A 19,001-nucleotide genomic window follows, 5' to 3' on the forward strand; every position below is an offset into this window, starting at 1 on the left:
CACCGGCAGTGTAAGCGACATGACACTTCCCCAAACTTAGAAGTGGCACTTCTCCACAGACGCGAGCTACAAGGGAGAGTACAAATACTCACGCGAGACCCGGAGGCTTGCTTTGTGTGGATGAGACTAAAGCTATAGGGGAGCATTTCATATACATCACCATATGCTACTTTGCCCTATGAGGATCAAAATTTGTGAAAGCAGGAGGGGATACCTAGGAGGATGGCCCTAGAGATTAAGAGAGGGAGGAGAAGGAGGGAGATACATTCTTTCCATACACACGCCTAAGAGAGGGGATTATGGAGTATTCCAGTCTGGGAGAGGTCATCTGTGTGGGAACTTCAATGGGCGGACACAAAGAAAACAGTGCAAGACATGATTTTGAGAGTCTAAGATGCTACACCCTTTAGATGAGGAGGAGCGGAGAGGACTTCAGGAAACATGACGACATCCTTCGCATATGGCAGCCACTTACTTCCGCTAGGTTCACAACACACTCTCGTTATCTATAATAAGATGGCATGGCCCAGCTCAGGAGGTTTGACATGCATCTGACCATCAGTCTCTGAGGGAGGCAGCACGATGGACTTCATACTGAGGTCTAGAGCAGCCACACACTTGATCACTTCTCTCACCACCTCACCACTTCCCATTGGTGCCAATCACATATACCTAACTACCATATATCTCATACTACCATATACATGTATGCACATTGGAATTGGAGATGTGCATACGGAATTGGAGCTGATCTCTTGAGATAGCTAATTCAAGTGTTAGAAGCTTACAGCTATTGGTGATGTATTAGTTCAGACAGTAGACTGGACAAAGGAACAGAAACTGAACTGGAATACGTCTACTCGAATAAGAACCAGACTAAGTACTGAGAATGATATTCAGATTTAGATTCAGAGTAATTGAGTACAGAGTAGGTATAACTGGAATATACTGCACTGCTGTAATTGGAATTACAGATGAAGGATTACAATGAAGATGATGTGGCTTATGGACCAAAAGATGAACAGAGTACAGTCGACAAATGACTTAATGCCTGCCTGTAACCTATACCCGTAACTGCCGACAACAACTGCCAACCCGATTACAATGTAATGGGTCCTATTTATATGCCTTGGGTTTACCATGGTAATTACCGTAGTATTTACTGATTGATCCACTGTCCGTCTCACAGGAGCCGGTTCCCACATAGTGAAACTGTCTCAGCCATCTACATCCTTCCCTCTTTTCTTGAATTTTGGCAAGATTCCAAAATTTCTAAAAAGAAAATTCCCCCATCTGATTCTCGTTTGAAGAGAAAAAAAATCCACCGTCTGATTCTGATTCTGGAGACTGGACTTGACCAATGATAGAGATACAGCTGAAAAGGCGAGTGTAGAGCTCTCATCATCTACACAGACTGATATCAACCCTCCAGCTGAGAAGGAAAAGCCCTCGACTGAATTCGGAGATGGAACTACCCAGTATCCTTCCACTGAACCAGCTTCCGTTTACCCTTTGGCTTGGATGGCGTCTGAGAAGTCCCAGTGCCAGCATTCTCCTTGTGAATGAGTCTGTAAATGGCCTCCTGCTCAAGCTGATCCCGCCTTTCCGTGGTCATCTCCACTTCATAAGGTGTAAGAGGATGATAGGTTTTGGTGTCAGGATCATAGAGCGTGCGTCTGCCTTTGGTGATCCAACTAGTTTCGGCCAGTTTGTGACAATGCGAAGCTGTATGGATCCATCCTTCTGGGAGAGGCTGATTGGTTTTGATCCAAGCTTCAGAAAGAATCTCCGCCATCTCTCTATACTGTGGTCCTAGGCCTGGTTTAGCCATAATATCCTTTTCAAGAAGTTTAGAGGACTCAACAGTAAGTTGCAGCAATTGATTGGTGATCTTGGTGAGGCCTCTGATCTGAATCTTCCACTGACCCATACACAATCTGATCCTCTGTACCTCCTGTTTCAGCTCTTGAAGATCATTTAGTTGGAAAACATCATTGAACAGTGTTTGCCAAGTTTTTCATTCCACAATCGATCGCTCATACCATACATTTGACAATAGTGTTCCATGAGGACTGGATGAGGACTGAACATCCATCATTGACTGTTTGTTGGGTCAGAATCAGTTGGCTTATACACTGTAACAGGAGCCATATAGGATAAAGCAGCATAATTAGATTTTTGTAGAAGGAGACGCCCTTTAAGTGCATGGGTCTGTAGCTGCAGTAACATGTCCTTCTTCATCAAGTGCAGAGTTTCTTCATTGTTTGGGATGGAGACGCGGCCCAGTAGGGTTGGAGATGCTGGACCTTTGCCCTTATCCAACTGTTCTGCTGACTTTTCAGAAGTAATCGCTTTTGCCTTATCTTGGCCAGTACTAGTAGTGACTATAATCTGTCCTGCTGACTGGTTGATTTCAGTGGTCTGATCAGTTTGTTTGTCAGCCTGGCTAACTAAAGTCTTGTCAATAATCACTGTTTTGACTTGACTCTCCAACTACGTCAGAAAAGCACTGCTCTTCGTCAGTGTCGTCCTCGATTTCTTTGAGTTGCCAGATTTATTTAGTTCAGCCTTCCTTTTCAGTCCAATCGGAGTGGACTAACTGACCGTTGCTTCTTCATCCGAAGACAAATCGATATTTTTTGACACTGGAAATGGCTTCTCACTCCAAGCCATTCTCACCTGGTCATGGGAACCTGGAGCAGTTGCCCAATACAAAAATTGCCAAACATACCAGGCCTTGAATACACTTTGGGATTTCAGTTTGCCAGTTTGCTGAAGCACATTATGTGACAATATCTGACAAAGGTTGATAGAAACTTTTGAATCCAATCTTTTTGCTAGCAGCATAGCAAAAAGCTTCTCTGACACATATGTCGGATTATTCTTTAGACTGACAGCTTCAGCCACAAACCTATAAGTAGCGGGAGCTTCCAGTCTGGCCCCTGGAATTCCTTGACGATTGGCTTTTCTTTTTCGCTTGGCGGCATTATCTTCCTTCAAGACTGTGCTGATCTGCTCTGGAGTTGCCACAGACGGCTTGGGCTCATTTGGCATATAAAATGCAAAAGCTATGTTGTCTGGTGTGACAGACACCTTCTTGCCATATATCATAGCACTGCCATCTTCAGCACTGAAAGAGTCTAGAACCTGCCTGGTGATGGCTGTGTCAAAGTCAATTTTCGTGGCTTGCAGAACCACACGTAAATCCCACAGTTGCAGAAGAGCCATAGCCTGGTCAATGAACACATAACATTGAATCTTGCTGTAAGGAATGAGGGGAAGGCTTGCCTTTGCAGCATTGACAAGAGCTTGGGTTTCATTGAGAGAGTCCTGCATCTTTTCAGAGCGTCATCTCCTATCATACACCGTTGAAAAGTGGTTGGTGCGTTGCATAGGCCAAAGGGCATCACCAGATACATGAAAGCTCCCTACTCTGTGATGAAAGTGGTCTTCTCTCTATCCTCAGGAGCGATCTGTAACTGGTTGTAGCCACTGTAACCGTCCATAAAACTATACATTTCATATCTTGTAATCTCATCAAGTAGCATGTCAGTAAAAGGCAATGGAAATGGATCTTTGATAGTTTGGGCGTTGAGTTTCCTATAGTCAACACAGACTCTCAATTTCCCATTCTTCTTGGGAACTACTACTATAGGAAACAGCCAATCGCTACTGGCCACTTCTGTGATGATGAACCCAGCCTTGAGAAGATTGTCAATCTCCTCCTTGACCTTCTTAGCATAGTTGGGGTTCATTCGATATCTTTGCAGTCTTACTGGCCGAGCATCTGGCTTCAACGGTATCCTGTGCTGGCATACTTCGGGATCCACCCTTTCAGGTATGTGTGTTCCCAGGCAAATACGTCTTTGTAGTTCTGGAACATCCTGCGTGCCTTTTCCTTCATTGTAGGATTGAGATGCTTATTAAGCTTGATCATCCTAGGACTATCCTCGGAGCCTAGGTTCCATTCTTCAACTTCTTGGTCGTCTGGAAGCAACCAATTAGGCCCACCGCCTTTTCTCTTGGTCGATTCCTCAGCATAATCCCAAGATGGCCCGTTAAGTTCTGAATCAGCATTCTGATTCACTGTGTGCTCTCCAGAATACACCGGCTCATCTGCCATGCTAGTTTTAGCTGATTCTTCCAGCCTCCCAATTAACTGAACTGATCTTTCTCCTGTATTGATTTCAGTAAACTTGTTTGGGAATTGCTTTTTTTGCTTATCGGCCTGCTCTTTGTTCAATAAAACCGCATTCAGGTCAATTTCTGCTAGAGGAAATATGTTTAGAGCCGCTAACATTCGTTCAATCTTCTTTGCCTCGTACTTCTAGCATAATTCCTTAGGCCTCAGCTCTTCTCTCCAGCTCCTAGTATTGTTCATCTGGATCTGAATTCTGGCCCCTTGTAGCGTCAGAGTTTGATTAGCATAGTCTTGAACAGCTTGTGCCATTCGCAACCATGGGCGCCCTAGTAGCATCCCATATGCCCCTTGCACATCAAGAACTAGGAAGCTGGTTTTGAACTTCTCCTTGCCTACTCGTATCGGCAGATTTTCAATCATACCAGTAGCTTGCACTACTCGATGATCTGCCATCCGCACTTTGAAAGGTGTTGGCTTTAAATTTGGAATGCCATCCTCTGCTGAAGATGTACTCCCATTATATTGACTCCTGCTCCTCCATCCAAGATGACACTTGAAAGTGGTTCCCATTGTTTCCGAACTTTGTAATCGACCTGAATGAGCGGCACTTCATCGTCTCGGACAGCCGTCAAATCAACTGTTCTGGCCTCCGCTTCATCTTTCCTTCGCTGTCTGATGAATTTCTCCACTTCAGGCAAAGTTCTTCTGATATCTTCAAACTCCACAGTGAGTTTTTGAATTCTATCACAGATCTTAACATGGATTTCTTCTTTCTCCTCATTAGACTGGTTGTCGGAGCTCGAAGAGCTGGTCGTATCTTCACAATGCCATTCCTCCCTTGTAGTGCTTCCAGTTCTTCTATCAACTCCCAATTCTCCAATCATCCCTTGTACCGCAGCCAACATGGTCTCAGGTATGCCAGGCTTTGATTGATCTTTCTCAGTAGATTGGGCTGGTATCTTCTGAATGACTCGTGCTTCAAAACTTTTTGGCTGCTCTGGTAGCTTCTTGGCTAAATCCTCCGTGATTTTCGCCGCTAGTTCTCTCTGCTCCTGCCATTCATCAACCACCTTCTCTTTACCCTTGGCCTTCCATACCTCTCTCTGTTGAGCCCATTTGCTGCTTTCAATAGTGACTGGTTTTTCTGGAATCTCTGGAGTTTCCTCAATTACTACTCCTTTGCTCCGTGTTACTGCCCGTACTGGAACTGGCTCTGGTGCCTTTGCCTCGATAGCCGCAGTTGCAGGTGTGTCTGAACATTGAGCCGCGAAATGCCCATACTTTCCACAAGTATAACAATTCAAACTCCGGCTCTGAAAGTTACCACGCTTCCAGCCTCGGCCAGTACCCGCTTGGTATCTGCCGCGGCCTGGACCAGTACCACTAGTACCTGGTTTCTCCTCCTGAGAAGCTTTGGCAGTTTCCACTCTTATTGGTTCGGTATATGCTACTATTGACAAGTCTTTGCCCTTCTTGAAATGATGAATCCTAATACCACTTTCTCGCTGCCTCCTTCAATGTTTGCGGAAAGTATTCACCTTAGTTATCCTCATCAATATTCTTCAGCTTTGCATACTGCTCAAAAGCCTGGATGTGAACATCCAGATCATCCTTCTTGCCCCCTTTGAATACTGGAAAAGAGATTTTCAATGAGGATGTGTAATCATGCCGATTACCGCTGGTCCTTCCGCTTCTCTTCTTAGAGTCTGAATGCCACTTTGGAGTCTTCTTACAGTTGTCAGTATCTGCATCCCAATTAATATCTGTTTCTGTCTCTGTGTTAGTGTCCTCTCTGGCCTATCTACTAGAAGTGTGGCGACTGCTTTTACTACCTTTGGTACCCTCATCCCCTTGCCTGGACCGAGAACTTTTGGCCTTGCGTGCTTCCCTTTCTGCCCGTCTGCGTCTAGAGTGACTGGAATGCTGTGAGTCCTACGTCTCATCAGCCTGACTGTGCTCCTCATGGGCCTCAGTGTCAGTCACCCTCTCATGCTTAGGGTCAGAGTCTCTTCCCGACTCCTCAGGAATAGGATCAACACGGATGGTTGGTTTCCGACCACGACTGGTTTTGGGTGCCATTGCTGTAGCTGAGAACTTCCAATTGGGAAAAGAGTGTTCCAGTCAACGAGCTTCAGCTCTAGCCACCATGATCGCCAAAATGGAATTGGACCTGATCTCTTGAGATAGCTAATTCCAGTGTTAGAAGCTTACAGCTGCTAGTGATGTATTAGTTCAGACAGTAGACTGGACAAAGGAACAGAAACTGAACTGGAATATGTCTACTCGAATAAGAACTAGACTAAGTACTGAGAATGATATTCAGATTCAGATTCAGAGTAACTGAGTACAGAGTAGGTATAACTGGAATATACTGCACTGCTGTAATTGGAATTACAGATGAAGGATTACAATGAAGATGATGTGGCTTATGGACCAAAAGATGAACAGAGTACAATCGACAAATGACTTAATGCCTGCCTGTAACTTATGCCCGTAACTGCCAACAACAACTACCAACCCGATTACAATGTAATGGGTCCTATTTATATGCCTTGGGTTTACCATGGTAATTACCGTAGTATTTACTGACTGATCCACTGTCCGTCTCACAGGAGCCGGTTCCCACATAGTGAAACTATCTCAGCCATCTACACACATCATGTTTACGGCGCTTTGGAGGCACTGAGCGGCGAGCTCTCCTCCACACTACATACATCAGCCATTAGTAGCTTCACACACCACAGTCATGTTGGAGGCACTACAGACCATGCCCAAGAACAGATGGTATGATGATCAGTGCAGAGAGCTACACAAACTACTCCGGGCACCATGAGCACTATACTAGATCACAGAGCACCAGGCTCGCAGAGAAAGAGGACTCTCATCTGCCCTAAATGGTGAGAATTCGAAGAGGTCCAGGAGCTAAGGCTTTTCCATCTACTCATGAGCAGGCTCACAGATGGTATGATGATCAGTGCAGAGAGCTATACAAACTACTCCAAGAACCATGAGCACTATACTAGATCACAGAGCACCAGGCTCGCAGAGAAATGAGGACTCTCACCTGCCCTAAATGGTGAGAATTCGAAGAAGTCCAGGAGCTAAGGCTTTTCAATCTACTCATAAGCACAAATTAATTGTGGCATAGCACCCACTAAGAGAGCCCCGACCACACACCCCTACTGAGAACCCACAAAGATGATATGACTATGCATAGAGTGTCGGCTCAGCAGAGGACTGAAATGCATGTCAAATCTGCGGAAAGGGGTGAGTAGCAAATTAGATTGCAGGTGTCTATGGTGTGTGCGTGTATACATACACGTATATTCATTTATCGATTTCTTTTTATTCTTTTCTTTATGTCTTTTCATGATTACTTCAAAATGATCATTACAGTACTTTACAGGAAAAATGAGGCAGTAAGATTGCTCATACATGGATTACTTTTAGCAGATTAATAACTCATACCAAGAAAGGGAACTTTGTACAGCTGAGAGAAAGAAGTACTTACAGAAAACCAACTGAGATACGAATCTTGTAATCCAATCCATCAGACATGCCAAGGTCTCCTAAGTGGTCACCGAGTAGAAGAACATTTGTTCGCCTTTTCAAAGCAGAAACATCTGTCTCACTGTCCGGATTGCTTCCAGTTTGTAACCCATGGTGTTGACTTGACATTCCCAAGGCATGCTCATTTTTGTTTAGCACATGTATTGTCTTGCCTTCAAAAAAGTTGGCATGAATATGCATGCGGAAAAACTGTAAGCATCATCAAAAAAGGAATCTGTGCAGAGCTTAAACCAAGCTTCATCATACTTATTTTGTTCTCAAGAACAGCCTACAGGCACCAACGCCGGAAGAAAAAAAGGTTCATTAAGGAATTGTAGATTTCAATATGTAACAAAGCCAAGCTTGATCATGCCATCCAACAAAATAAAAACACTAAGATGATGGAAAATTCCCCCCCGCTCAGGGGTTGCAAAATCATGTGTCCAATTGCTCTGCTACAAGTCCTGAGTACCGGGGGTATCAACTCCAAAGCCTGACTTCTGAATCCCCATCACAAAGAGTAGGAAAGCCCAAAGACTTATAACCCATTTACTGCTGTTTGAAACCCACTAGGGATGTCTCATGTACCTTTTAGGACGTGAGATAACTAATCAGCTTTGGAAGCACGCCTCCTTTGAATCAGACAGCTTCACTCTCTACATCTATAATGCATGGTGGAGTTATGAAGATTCTATTGATACCTTTAAAACCTATCAAGTTGTCATTAGAGTCGAACTCCATCTTGTTTGAAACAATCCTTACATTAGCAAACTTTCTCCCCAGCTTCTGATGCATTACCTGGAAAAAAGCATACCCTCTACTGTTAATCGATTTAGCCATCTTCATTATGCTGATGAAGTGAATTTTTGAAGAAGCTATTTACCTCCTCAATAATGTCAGAGAGCCCAGCAGAGAAGATGAGAACAGGAACAGAGTTGTCCTGCCAAAACAAGTAAGCTCTAACAGGGCCTTCTTTTCATACAAAGGCAAGCCGACTCTATCTGAAACACTCATAATAAACTACTCCAAATTCCAATTTGGCAAGTTTTGACGATGTAATGTATGTTGGACATTGTCAATTCCAATAGCTCTATATAGGGGAAACTTCCCATCATTATCTTGTCACGGTAACTTTTGTAAATGTACGTCAAAAGTTGAAAAACAATGTCTGTATACAACACTTTAGAGAACACATAGCTGCACCGGTAGTCTGGAATGAACGATATAACAGCACTGGAACAGTCATCAGACTATTAGCCCACCCTGTGCTTGATTTCCCACCAGATTCCATACCCCTAATTATGATCTCACATTGAAATGTTGTTACAAGGAAAAACTTCTGCATGGTAATACAAATCCAAGTTGCATTTACTTGTAATGGCAAAGTGGCATTGGGAGATTACCAAAAAAAGGATAACAGTGCCTAACAGTAAGCATTGCCTCTCCTCTTTTGTGAGTGGTATCTGATGTGCATCTTCAATTTTCAAAAAAGTTCGTAGATAGTAAAGAACCCAAAATATAGCAAATTTTCCTTAAAGGATAAGTGGAGTAAAGCCTAAATTATTAAGTTCAAACATAACAAAGAGTTCACCTGCAAGAATTGCAACAGAAAATTCACCCCATCACGAAACTCAATTTTAGCCCTTGCAACTGATTCTACGATAGCTTGACGCGACAGGCCCCCTTCCACAAGTAAGCAATGTGTTTTCTCCCACCTGGTTTAAACATAGGCACCAGTACCCTTAAAAGATTGAACAACAAGTACAGGTAAATAATATCAGCCCAGACTGACAATGCAGCAGGAAGACTAGAACAAAAGCCACTTGAAACCTCTTACCGGAATCCCATCAGACTTCATGTCACAATTGTGACCATATAATATTTTTATGCAGAGTGTTCATACCTGTTACGAAGAGTCTGGTTGCCGCTCAACACAAAATGGTTGCAATGTTTTCATCAAAGGATGTGACTATTTTCCTAAAGGGTGTCTCTCTACATGAGTACACAACTATTCGTGTGTCTTTCTTGTCTCCAATATAAAGGAATCCTAGTATCACATAGTTCAATCCATCATTTCATCTGAGTTCTCAGTGACCAAGTCTCTTAGTCTCAAAACTTTGCGCATCAAGCACTCAGTTTTCAACTCATAAGAGTGTCAATAAAATATAGGATAACGCTAAAACCTCACATTGGTATCAGAGGAAAACATTTCCTACCTGTGGGATACGGTGCCCTTCATCCCTTTCTCTAGGCACTCTTCCTATGCGAGAGTGGATGAAAGAAACAGAGAAGTGTTGGAGCAACTGCTCACGTGTCAAGCCACTGAAGAACGGAGCCAACCTGCAGATCCCGGCCGAGGAGCCTGAAATTTAAGAAGCAACAGAAGAAGTCTTTACCAACTTATGGGACCCCGTCCGATGGGGGCCCAAGTCACTAGAAGTAAAGCTGGCACACATACACACTCAAACTCCCCTGCGTAAAAAAGATGATGACGTGGCAACTGTACGGACGACCTGCAATTTGCGTTGGCATGCTGACGTGGCACTATACGGACGCCGCAATTTGCGCTGGCATGCTGACGTGGCAGCTTTACGGATTTCCGTAATTTGCGCTGGCAGCTTTTCACGCCAAATTTTGGGAGCAGACGCTTTTGAGTTTGAAAGCTTTTCATGTAACTGTTTTTCATGGCCAAGGGCCTTTCAATACAAGCCAAGGGCTCATTCTCTAGCATGCTTCTGCGTGAAAGTGCAGAGGATGGAGTACCGGAAATGTACTGAATTCAAGCAATATAAAGAAATACCGAAAGGGGCGCCAACATTTGGGGCCAGTCTCTTCGGAAGGAACTCTGCCACTCCCCCTCTCGTGTCGTGCATCTCTTTTAGTTCAATTGTTTTTTTTTTTCCGAGAAAAAGATTCTTCCATTAGTTAATAAAAACTGCCCATAGGGCTACAAACCACCTCTACTAGAGAGGGCTACATCAAAACCATGGGGAGACTCTCCTAGTGAGTAAACAAAATATATACAATGAGGCTAATTCACAAAATGGGAGAAAGAAAGAGCCACACAGGTGGGCGGTAGTGCCATCTGGCCGCACCCTGGACCATGGTGAAGAAAGGCCCTGGGCACCGGAGTCGCACGAAAGCCTCTCTACGCTCCCGCATAATTCACGAACAGTCCCCGCCAGTGGGACAGGGCGAGCCTCAAAGATGCGGAAGCAACGGGCCTGTCAAATGAACCAGAGTGTCAGGCCACAAACAAGCTCCCAACACACCTCTCTCTCACTGCACCACTCCTGGGGGGTAAGCTCTGTGGCAGGCTGAAGTGTAGGTTGTTGAGATGTCGAGCTCTACACCTTGAGCTGGCATCCACTACGGGTCTTGGCTGCTTACGGCATTTACTCACTGGCGCGTTAGGTGACCGACACGGAGGATCTCTGCCAGTGATTCTACAGCTGGACTACACTTATAGTGCCAGCCTAGTACGCTTCTAGCGAGTTCACACTTAGTGACCGCATGTACATATGTGCTACTTTTCAGCTTTAGCACTTAGTCATTTTGTACTCTCTTTTCTGTGAAGAAGAAGAAGAAGCTTTCCATCTCTGTGTGCTTTGTGCTTGTCTTGTGCAGCTCTCTTGCATCCTCATTCTTTACATGGTATCAGAGCCTGGTGTAGGCAAGAGAGGCTAAGAGAGCAAGAGCATCACAATCCCTTCGTTCGCAATCCACAACCAGATGCCGAAAGCGCCTCGCGCAGCGAAAAAAATTTTAGGGGTTTTTCGCACAAGTTTCTGAACAGGTCTCCAAAGTGCAGTATACAGAGATTTACTGTACAAGTACAGTGGTTGTATGTACGCTTGATTTAGACACTCGTTGAGTGTAGAAAGCGTTACAAGAACCACGATAGCAGGTTCAGCAGATTTGCAGGTTTTTGCAGATTGCAGCTATTTTGTCTTAGTGCTTCAAGATGTCTGACGGTTTCAGTCAGATTGTTACTGAGAAGCTTGAGAAAAATAACTACCCTGCATGGAAGTTCAGAATAACAAATTTCCTAAAAGGAAAAGGTTATTGGGACTATGTAGAAGGAGACAATGAAAAGGAACCAGAGATTCCCGAGGCAAATGCTACAGCAGAACAAAGGAAAGCTTTGAGGGACTGGCAACAAGGCCAGAGCAAAGTGATGTATTTGCTTTCTATGAGCATCACAGATGGCATGATGGGCTATCTACAGGATGCTGAAACCACCGCCATTGCATGGAAAAACTTAGGCAGAGTGTTCGAGGTGAACACCAAGGCCAGGAAGCTTCAACTAAAGTCGGAGCTAAATCAGGTTAAGAGGAACAACCTCTCCATCTATGATTATGCTTTGAAGATCAAGAGTATCATTGACGCTCTTGGATCTATTAAAGTCTCAGTGGAAGACGATGACATTGTCCGTGCATGCTTGGATGGTCTAGGAGATGAGTATGTACATTTTAGGTCTTCCATGAATACAAGAGACGACATCCCCGTGTTCCAAGATTTGATTTCTATGCTTATTCTTGAGGAGAAGAACCTTGACACATCTTCTTCTCATGGCAGAAATAATTCTGAACAGGCCTTCTATTCTAACTCCAACAGAGGTAGAGGTAGAGGTCGTGGTCGAGGCCCAAGGGGTTGCAGGGGCCAATTTCTGGAAGGTCAATCAAATCAAAACAATACAGGTGGCAGGGGAAACCAGTCTCAAGGCAGGAGGAGTCAAAGAGGTCGTGGTGCAGGATCAAGCAGGCAGCAACATACTCCAGATAGTAGAGAATGTTGGACTTGTGGTGAAAGAGGTCACATGTCACGTGACTGTCCAAAGGGAAAAGCAAGTAGAAAGAGAGAACAGGGCAACTATGCATCTACTAGCAGAGATGCAGATGACAGCAAAAACGAGCGCATGTTTGTTATGCAACATGTAATGAATACAATGACTGCAGAGAATTCCACCCAAGATGATGTTTGGTATGTGGATTCAGGTGCCTCTAATCACATGACGTCTCATGGAGAGTGGTTTAGAGATATGCGCAAACCAGATGTGTCAGGCTATGTGCAGACAGGAGATGACACAGCTCACCCCATTGCTCATGTAGGGGACATACCTCTAAATACGAAGAGTGGGAAATCAAAGTACTTAGCAGATGTACTTCATGTCCCAAACATTACAAAGAATCTTGTTTCTGTTGGACAAATGGTTGAGCAGGGTTTGCAGGTTCGCTTCAATCCAAATGGCTGTTATGTAGAAGATTTCCAGAATGGCTGTAAGCTGATCACAGAGGGCAAATGTGTGGGCAGAATGTTTACGCTGAATGTAGACATGCCTGAGGTAAAAGCTGCATTATTTGCACAGGGCACAGGTGTTGTGGCTGACGTTGACATTTGGCACAAACGCATTGGCCATGTCAATGAGCAGAGATTGCGCAGCATGCAATCAAAACAGATTGTAAAAGGTTTGCCCAAATTCAAGGTGGATGGTATGCATAAAGTGTGTGCAGCATGCCAGTTTGGAAAACAGTCAAAGGGCTCATTTCCACATGAGCGCAATGTATGTAAAAAAAGCAACTTGAGGTGGTGCACACAGATGTTTGGGGTCCAACCGATACTGCAAGTATACATGGTTGCAGGTATTATGTCTCTTTCATTGATGACCATACAAGGAAAGTATGGGTCTACTTCATGCGTAACAAAAGTGAAGTGTTTGGTCACTTTCAAGACTTCAAAGTCATGATTGAGAAGGAGACAGATATGCAAATCAAGACATTGAGGTCAGATGGAGGGGGATAGTACTTCTCCAATGATTTTTCAGATTTTCTGCGAATGCATGGTATACACAGGCAGTTTACATGCAGATATACTCCACAGCAGAATGGGGTCGCAGAAAGGAAAAACAGGCACATTGCAGAGGTTGCACGTGCATTGATGAATGAGAAGAACATGCCTCATCATTTCTGGGCTGAAGCTGTAAATACAGCTGTGTACATTATGAACAGGACACCTACAGCTGCGGTGCATGATGTAACACCTGAGGAAAAGTTTACAGGTACAAAGCCTGATTTGGCACACTTGAAAGTGTTTGGCTGCATAGCTTACGTGCATGTACCAGATGAGTTGCGTAGGAAATTGGATCCTATAGCAGAGAAATGTATTCTTGTGGGATATTCCCTTGAACAAAAGGGGTACAGGTGCTACAATCCTACTACACGAGAATTACGAGTGAGCAGAGATGTAGTCTTTGATGAGATGAGCAGCTGGTACAGTAATGCACATGGCACTATTGGGGCTGATGTAAAAGATGATGTGGTTGTACAAAATGTGAGGCCACAGTCACAGGTTTTGAGTGGACCACAAGAGTCCTCTTCTCGTGGCTCTGTTGAGAAACCATGGAATGGTAGACTACGTACGCAGGTTACTCCACCAACAGGTACAAGGAATGTATCACGAAAAGGAAAGGAAAAGGTTGATGAACCTCCCTTTATGGTTGATGCATCATCAGGTTTTTCACATGTAGACATGGATTCAGATGGTTCTGAACAAAGTCTTGATGAGGAATTTGGAATTCCGGCTGTCAGGACACCTGGTGTAAGGAAAGTACAAGAAGATGCTAGAGGGCAAAGGAGTGACCCAGGACCGCGCAGATCTAATAGAGTCAGAAATCCAGTTCAGAAATTGACTTATGATGGGTATCTAGCGCATCACCAAGCCTACATGGCTAAGGTGATACAGGATGTGGAGCCCACATGTTTTGAGGATGCAGTTGGAAATGTGCATTGGGATGATGCAATGAATGAAGAGATGGCTGCATTGGAAGCAAATGACACATGGGAGTTGGTGCCATTGCCAAGTGGCAAGAAAGCTATTGGCTGTAAATGGGTGTATAAAACCAAGCATAAGGCTGATGGTAACATTGAGCGTCACAAGGCAAGGCTGGTCGCAAAGGGTTATGCACAGACGTATGGCATAGACTATGAGGAGACCTTTGCTCCAGTGGCAAAGATGACGACAGTGAGAGCTGTCATAGTAGTGGCTGCATCTAGAGGATGGATTATGCATCAAATGGATGTAAAGAATGCCTTCTTGAATGGTGAGTTGCAAGAGGAAGTGTATATGGATCAGCCACCTGGTTATGTCGATCCAGGTTACCCAGATTATGTATGCAGACTTCTCAAAGCTTTGTATGGTTTGAAGCAGGGCTCTAGAGCATGGTATGACAGGATTGCCAAGTATCTTGTCAGTATTGGTTTTAGGAGAGCTCATGCTGATCATTCACTCTATGTACGTGAGAGTGATGTGGGGATTGTGGTTATTACCATATATGTAGATGACCTTATTATTGTTGGTGACAATGCTATGGAGATTGACCATGTGAAGGGTCTTCTCAAACAGGAGTTTGAAATGAAAGATTTAGGTGAGTTGCGCTACTTTCTTGGCATTGAAGTGATCAGGACTCCAGAGGGTGTATGGCTATCACAGAGACAGTATGCTTTGGACATGTTGTCAAAGTATGGTATGGCTGATTATAAGCCAATTTCTATTCCCTTGGATGTGAATGCAAAGCTGAGTGCAGAGAAGGGTGATGTTGTTGAGGATGTCAACATGTACAGGAAGATTGTGGATAGTCTAATCTACTTGACTATCACGAAGCCAGACTTGAGCTACACAGTAGGCTTGGAGAGTCAGTTCATGCAACTTCCGAGGAAGCCACATTTGGATGGAGTACGACGCACACTTAGGTATGTGCAAGGTACTCTTGACTACGCATTGTTCTATGCAGCAGATGCACCATTAGCATTGTATGGGTATACAGATGCAGATTGGGCAGGTAGCATTGTTGATAGGAGATCTACGAGTGGCTTCATGTTCTCTTTTGGGAGTGCTGCTGTTACTTGGAGCAGCAAAAAGCAGCCTACGGTTGCTTTATCGAGCACAAAGGCCGAGTACAGAGGTGCAGCAGTTGCGGCGTGCGAGGTAGCTTGGCTACGCACATTACTTGAGGACTTGGGAGTGCAGGTGGACCAGCAGATTTTCATCCATTGTGACAACCTCAGCAGCATGCAGTTGGCTAGGAACCCAGTGTTCCATGCCAGGACCAAACACATAGAGGTCCATTACCACTACGTTCGAGAGCGAGTGTTGGCGGGCGACATCGACTTGTTCTACGTCAGCACAGAGGAGCAGATAGCGGATATCTTTACCAAGGCCCTCGGAGCTGAGAAGCTTCGACGTTTCCGAACTATGCTTGGACTCTGCGACATGCAGAGCTCGAGGGGGAGTGTTGAGATGTCGAGCTCTACACCTTGAGCTGGCATCCACTACGGGTCTTGGCCGCTTACGGCATTTACTCACTGGCGCGTTAGGTGACCGACACGGAGGATCTCTGCCAGTGATTCTACAGCTGGACTACACTTATAGTGCCAGCCTAGTACGCTTCTAGCGAGTTCACACTTAGTGACCGCATGTACATATGTGCTACTTTTCAGCTTTAGCACTTAGTCATTTTGTACTCTCTTTTCTGTGAAGAAGAAGAAGAAGCTTTCCATCTTTGTGTGCTTTGTGCTTGTCTTGTGCAGCTCTCTTGCATCCTCATTCTTTACATGGTATCAGAGCCTAGTGCAGGCAAGAGAGGCTAAGAGAGCAAGAGCATCACAATCCCTTCGTTCGCAATCCACGACCAGATGCCGAAAGCGCCTCGCGCAGCGAAAAAAATTTTAGGGGTTTTTCGCACAAGTTTCTGAACAGGTCTCCAAAGTGCAGTATACAGAGATTTACTGTACAAGTACAGTGGTTGTATGTACGCTTGATTTAGACACTCGTTGAGTGTAGAAAGCGTTACAAGAACCACAATAGTAGGTTCAGCAGATTTGCAGGTTTTTGCAGATTGCAGCTATTTTGTCTTAGTGCTTCAAGATGTCTGACGGTTTCAGTCAGATTGTTACTGAGAAGCTTGAGAAAAATAACTACCCTGCATGGAAGTTCAGAATAACAAATTTCCTAAAAGGAAAAGGTTATTGGGACTATGTAGAAGGAGACAATGAAAAGGAACCAGAGATTCCCGAGGCAAATGCTACAGCAGAACAAAGGAAAGCTTTGAGGGACTGGCAACAAGGCCAGAGCAAAGTGATGTATTTGCTTTCTATGAGCATCACAGATGGCATGATGGGCTATCTACAGGATGCTGAAACCACCGCCATTGCATGGAAAAACTTAGGCAGAGTGTTCGAGGTGAACACCAAGGCCAGGAAGCTTCAACTAAAGTCGGAGCTAAATCAGGTTAAGAGGAACAACCTCTCCATCTATGATTATGCTTTGAAGATCAAGAGTATCATTGACGCTCTTGGATCTATTAAAGTCTCAGTGGAAGACGATGACATTGTCCGTGCATGCTTGGATGGTCTAGGAGATGAGTATGTACATTTTAGGTCTTCCATGAATACAAGAAACGACATCCCCGTGTTCCAAGATTTGATTTCTATGCTTATTCTTGAGGAGAAGAACCTTGACACATCTTCTTCTCATGGCAGAAATAATTCTGAACAGGCCTTCTATTCTAACACCAACAAAGGTAGAGGTAGAGGTCGTGGTCGAGGCCCAAGGGGTTGCAGGGGCCAATTTCTGGAAGGTCAATCAAATCAAAACAATACAGGTGGCAGGGGAAACCAGTCTCAAGGCAGGGGGAGTCAAAGAGGTCGTGGTGCAGGATCAAGCAGGCAGCAACATACTCCAGATAGTAGAGAATGTTGGACTTGTGGTGAAAGAGGTCACATGTCACGTGACTGTCCAAAGGGAAAAGCAAGTAGAAAGAGAGAACAGGGCAACTATGCATCTACTAGCAGAGATGCAGATGACAGCAAAAACGAGCGCATGTTTGTTATGCAACATGTAATGAATACAATGACTGCAGAGAATTCCACCCAAGATGATGTTTGGTATGTGGATTCAGGTGCCTCTAATCACATGACGTCTCGTGGAGAGTGGTTTAGAGATATGCGCAAACCAGATGTGTCAGGCTATGTGCAGACAGGAGATGACACAGCTCACCCCATTGCTCATGTAGGGGACATACCTCTAAATACGAAGAGTGGGAAATCAAAGTACTTAGCAGATGTACTTCATGTCCCAAACATTACAAAGAATCTTGTTTCTGTTGGACAAATGGTTGAGCAGGGTTTGCAGGTTCGCTTCAATCCAAATGGCTGTTATGTAGAAGATTTCCAGAATGGCTGTAAGCTGATCACAGAGGGCAAATGTGTGGGCAGAATGTTTACGCTGAATGTAGACATGCCTGAGGTAAAAGCTGCATTATTTGCACAGGGCACAGGTGTTGTGGCTGACGTTGACATTTGGCACAAACGCATTGGCCATGTCAATGAGCAGAGATTGCGCAGCATGCAATCAAAACAGATTGTAAAAGGTTTGCCCAAATTCAAGGTGGATGGTATGCATAAAGTGTGTGCAGCATGCCAGTTTGGAAAACAGTCAAAGGGCTCATTTCCACATGAGCGCAATGTATGTAAAAAAAGCAACTTGAGGTGGTGCACACAGATGTTTGGGGTCCAACCGATACTGCAAGTATACATGGTTGCAGGTATTATGTCTCTTTCATTGATGACCATACAAGGAAAGTATGGGTCTACTTCATGCGTAACAAAAGTGAAGTGTTTGGTCACTTTCAAGACTTCAAAGTCATGATTGAGAAGGAGACAGATATGCAAATCAAGACATTGAGGTCAGATGGAGGGGGATAGTACTTCTCCAATGATTTTTCAGATTTTCTGCGAATGCATGGTATACACAGGCAGTTTACATGCAGATATACTCCACAGCAGAATGGGGTCGCAGAAAGGAAAAACAGGCACATTGCAGAGGTTGCACGTGCATTGATGAATGAGAAGAACATGCCTCATCATTTCTGGGCTGAAGCTGTAAATACAGCTGTGTACATTATGAACAGGACACCTACAGCTGCGGTGCATGATGTAACACCTGAGGAAAAGTTTACAGGTACAAAGCCTGATTTGGCACACTTGAAAGTGTTTGGCTGCATAGCTTACGTGCATGTACCAGATGAGTTGCGTAGGAAATTGGATCCTATAGCAGAGAAATGTATTCTTGTGGGATATTCCCTTGAACAAAAGGGGTACAGGTGCTACAATCCTACTACACGAGAATTACGAGTGAGCAGAGATGTAGTCTTTGATGAGATGAGCAGCTGGTACAGTAATGCACATGGCACTATTGGGGCTGATGTAAAAGATGATGTGGTTGTACAAAATGTGAGGCCACAGTCACAGGTTTT

The 19,001-nt window shown here is 44.4% G+C and overlaps 1 protein-coding gene across 7 annotated transcripts in view; it reads right to left on the reverse strand.

Moving 5' to 3' along the window:
- The window catches only part of LOC147424271 (5'-nucleotidase / magnesium ion binding protein), an 89,102-nt gene that overhangs the window by 50,878 nt on the left and 19,223 nt on the right, over positions 1 to 19,001 (reverse strand). For all 7 annotated transcript variants that reach the window (XM_086501286.1, XM_086501290.1, XM_086501288.1 and 4 more), the window contains exons 4-7: positions 9,282 to 9,405; positions 8,574 to 8,630; positions 8,392 to 8,488; positions 7,653 to 7,863 (exon numbers count right to left, since the gene is read on the reverse strand). In XM_086501286.1, the coding sequence (XP_086357412.1) occupies positions 7,653 to 7,863; positions 8,392 to 8,488; positions 8,574 to 8,630; positions 9,282 to 9,405 (489 nt within the window). The remainder of the gene's footprint in view (positions 1 to 7,652; positions 7,864 to 8,391; positions 8,489 to 8,573; positions 8,631 to 9,281; positions 9,406 to 19,001) is intronic.

The sequence above is a fragment of the Adiantum capillus-veneris genome, chromosome 26, assembly GCF_014529385.1.
Source record: "Adiantum capillus-veneris isolate H3 chromosome 26, ASM1452938v2, whole genome shotgun sequence".
Lineage (NCBI taxonomy): Eukaryota > Viridiplantae > Streptophyta > Polypodiopsida > Polypodiales > Pteridaceae > Adiantum > Adiantum capillus-veneris.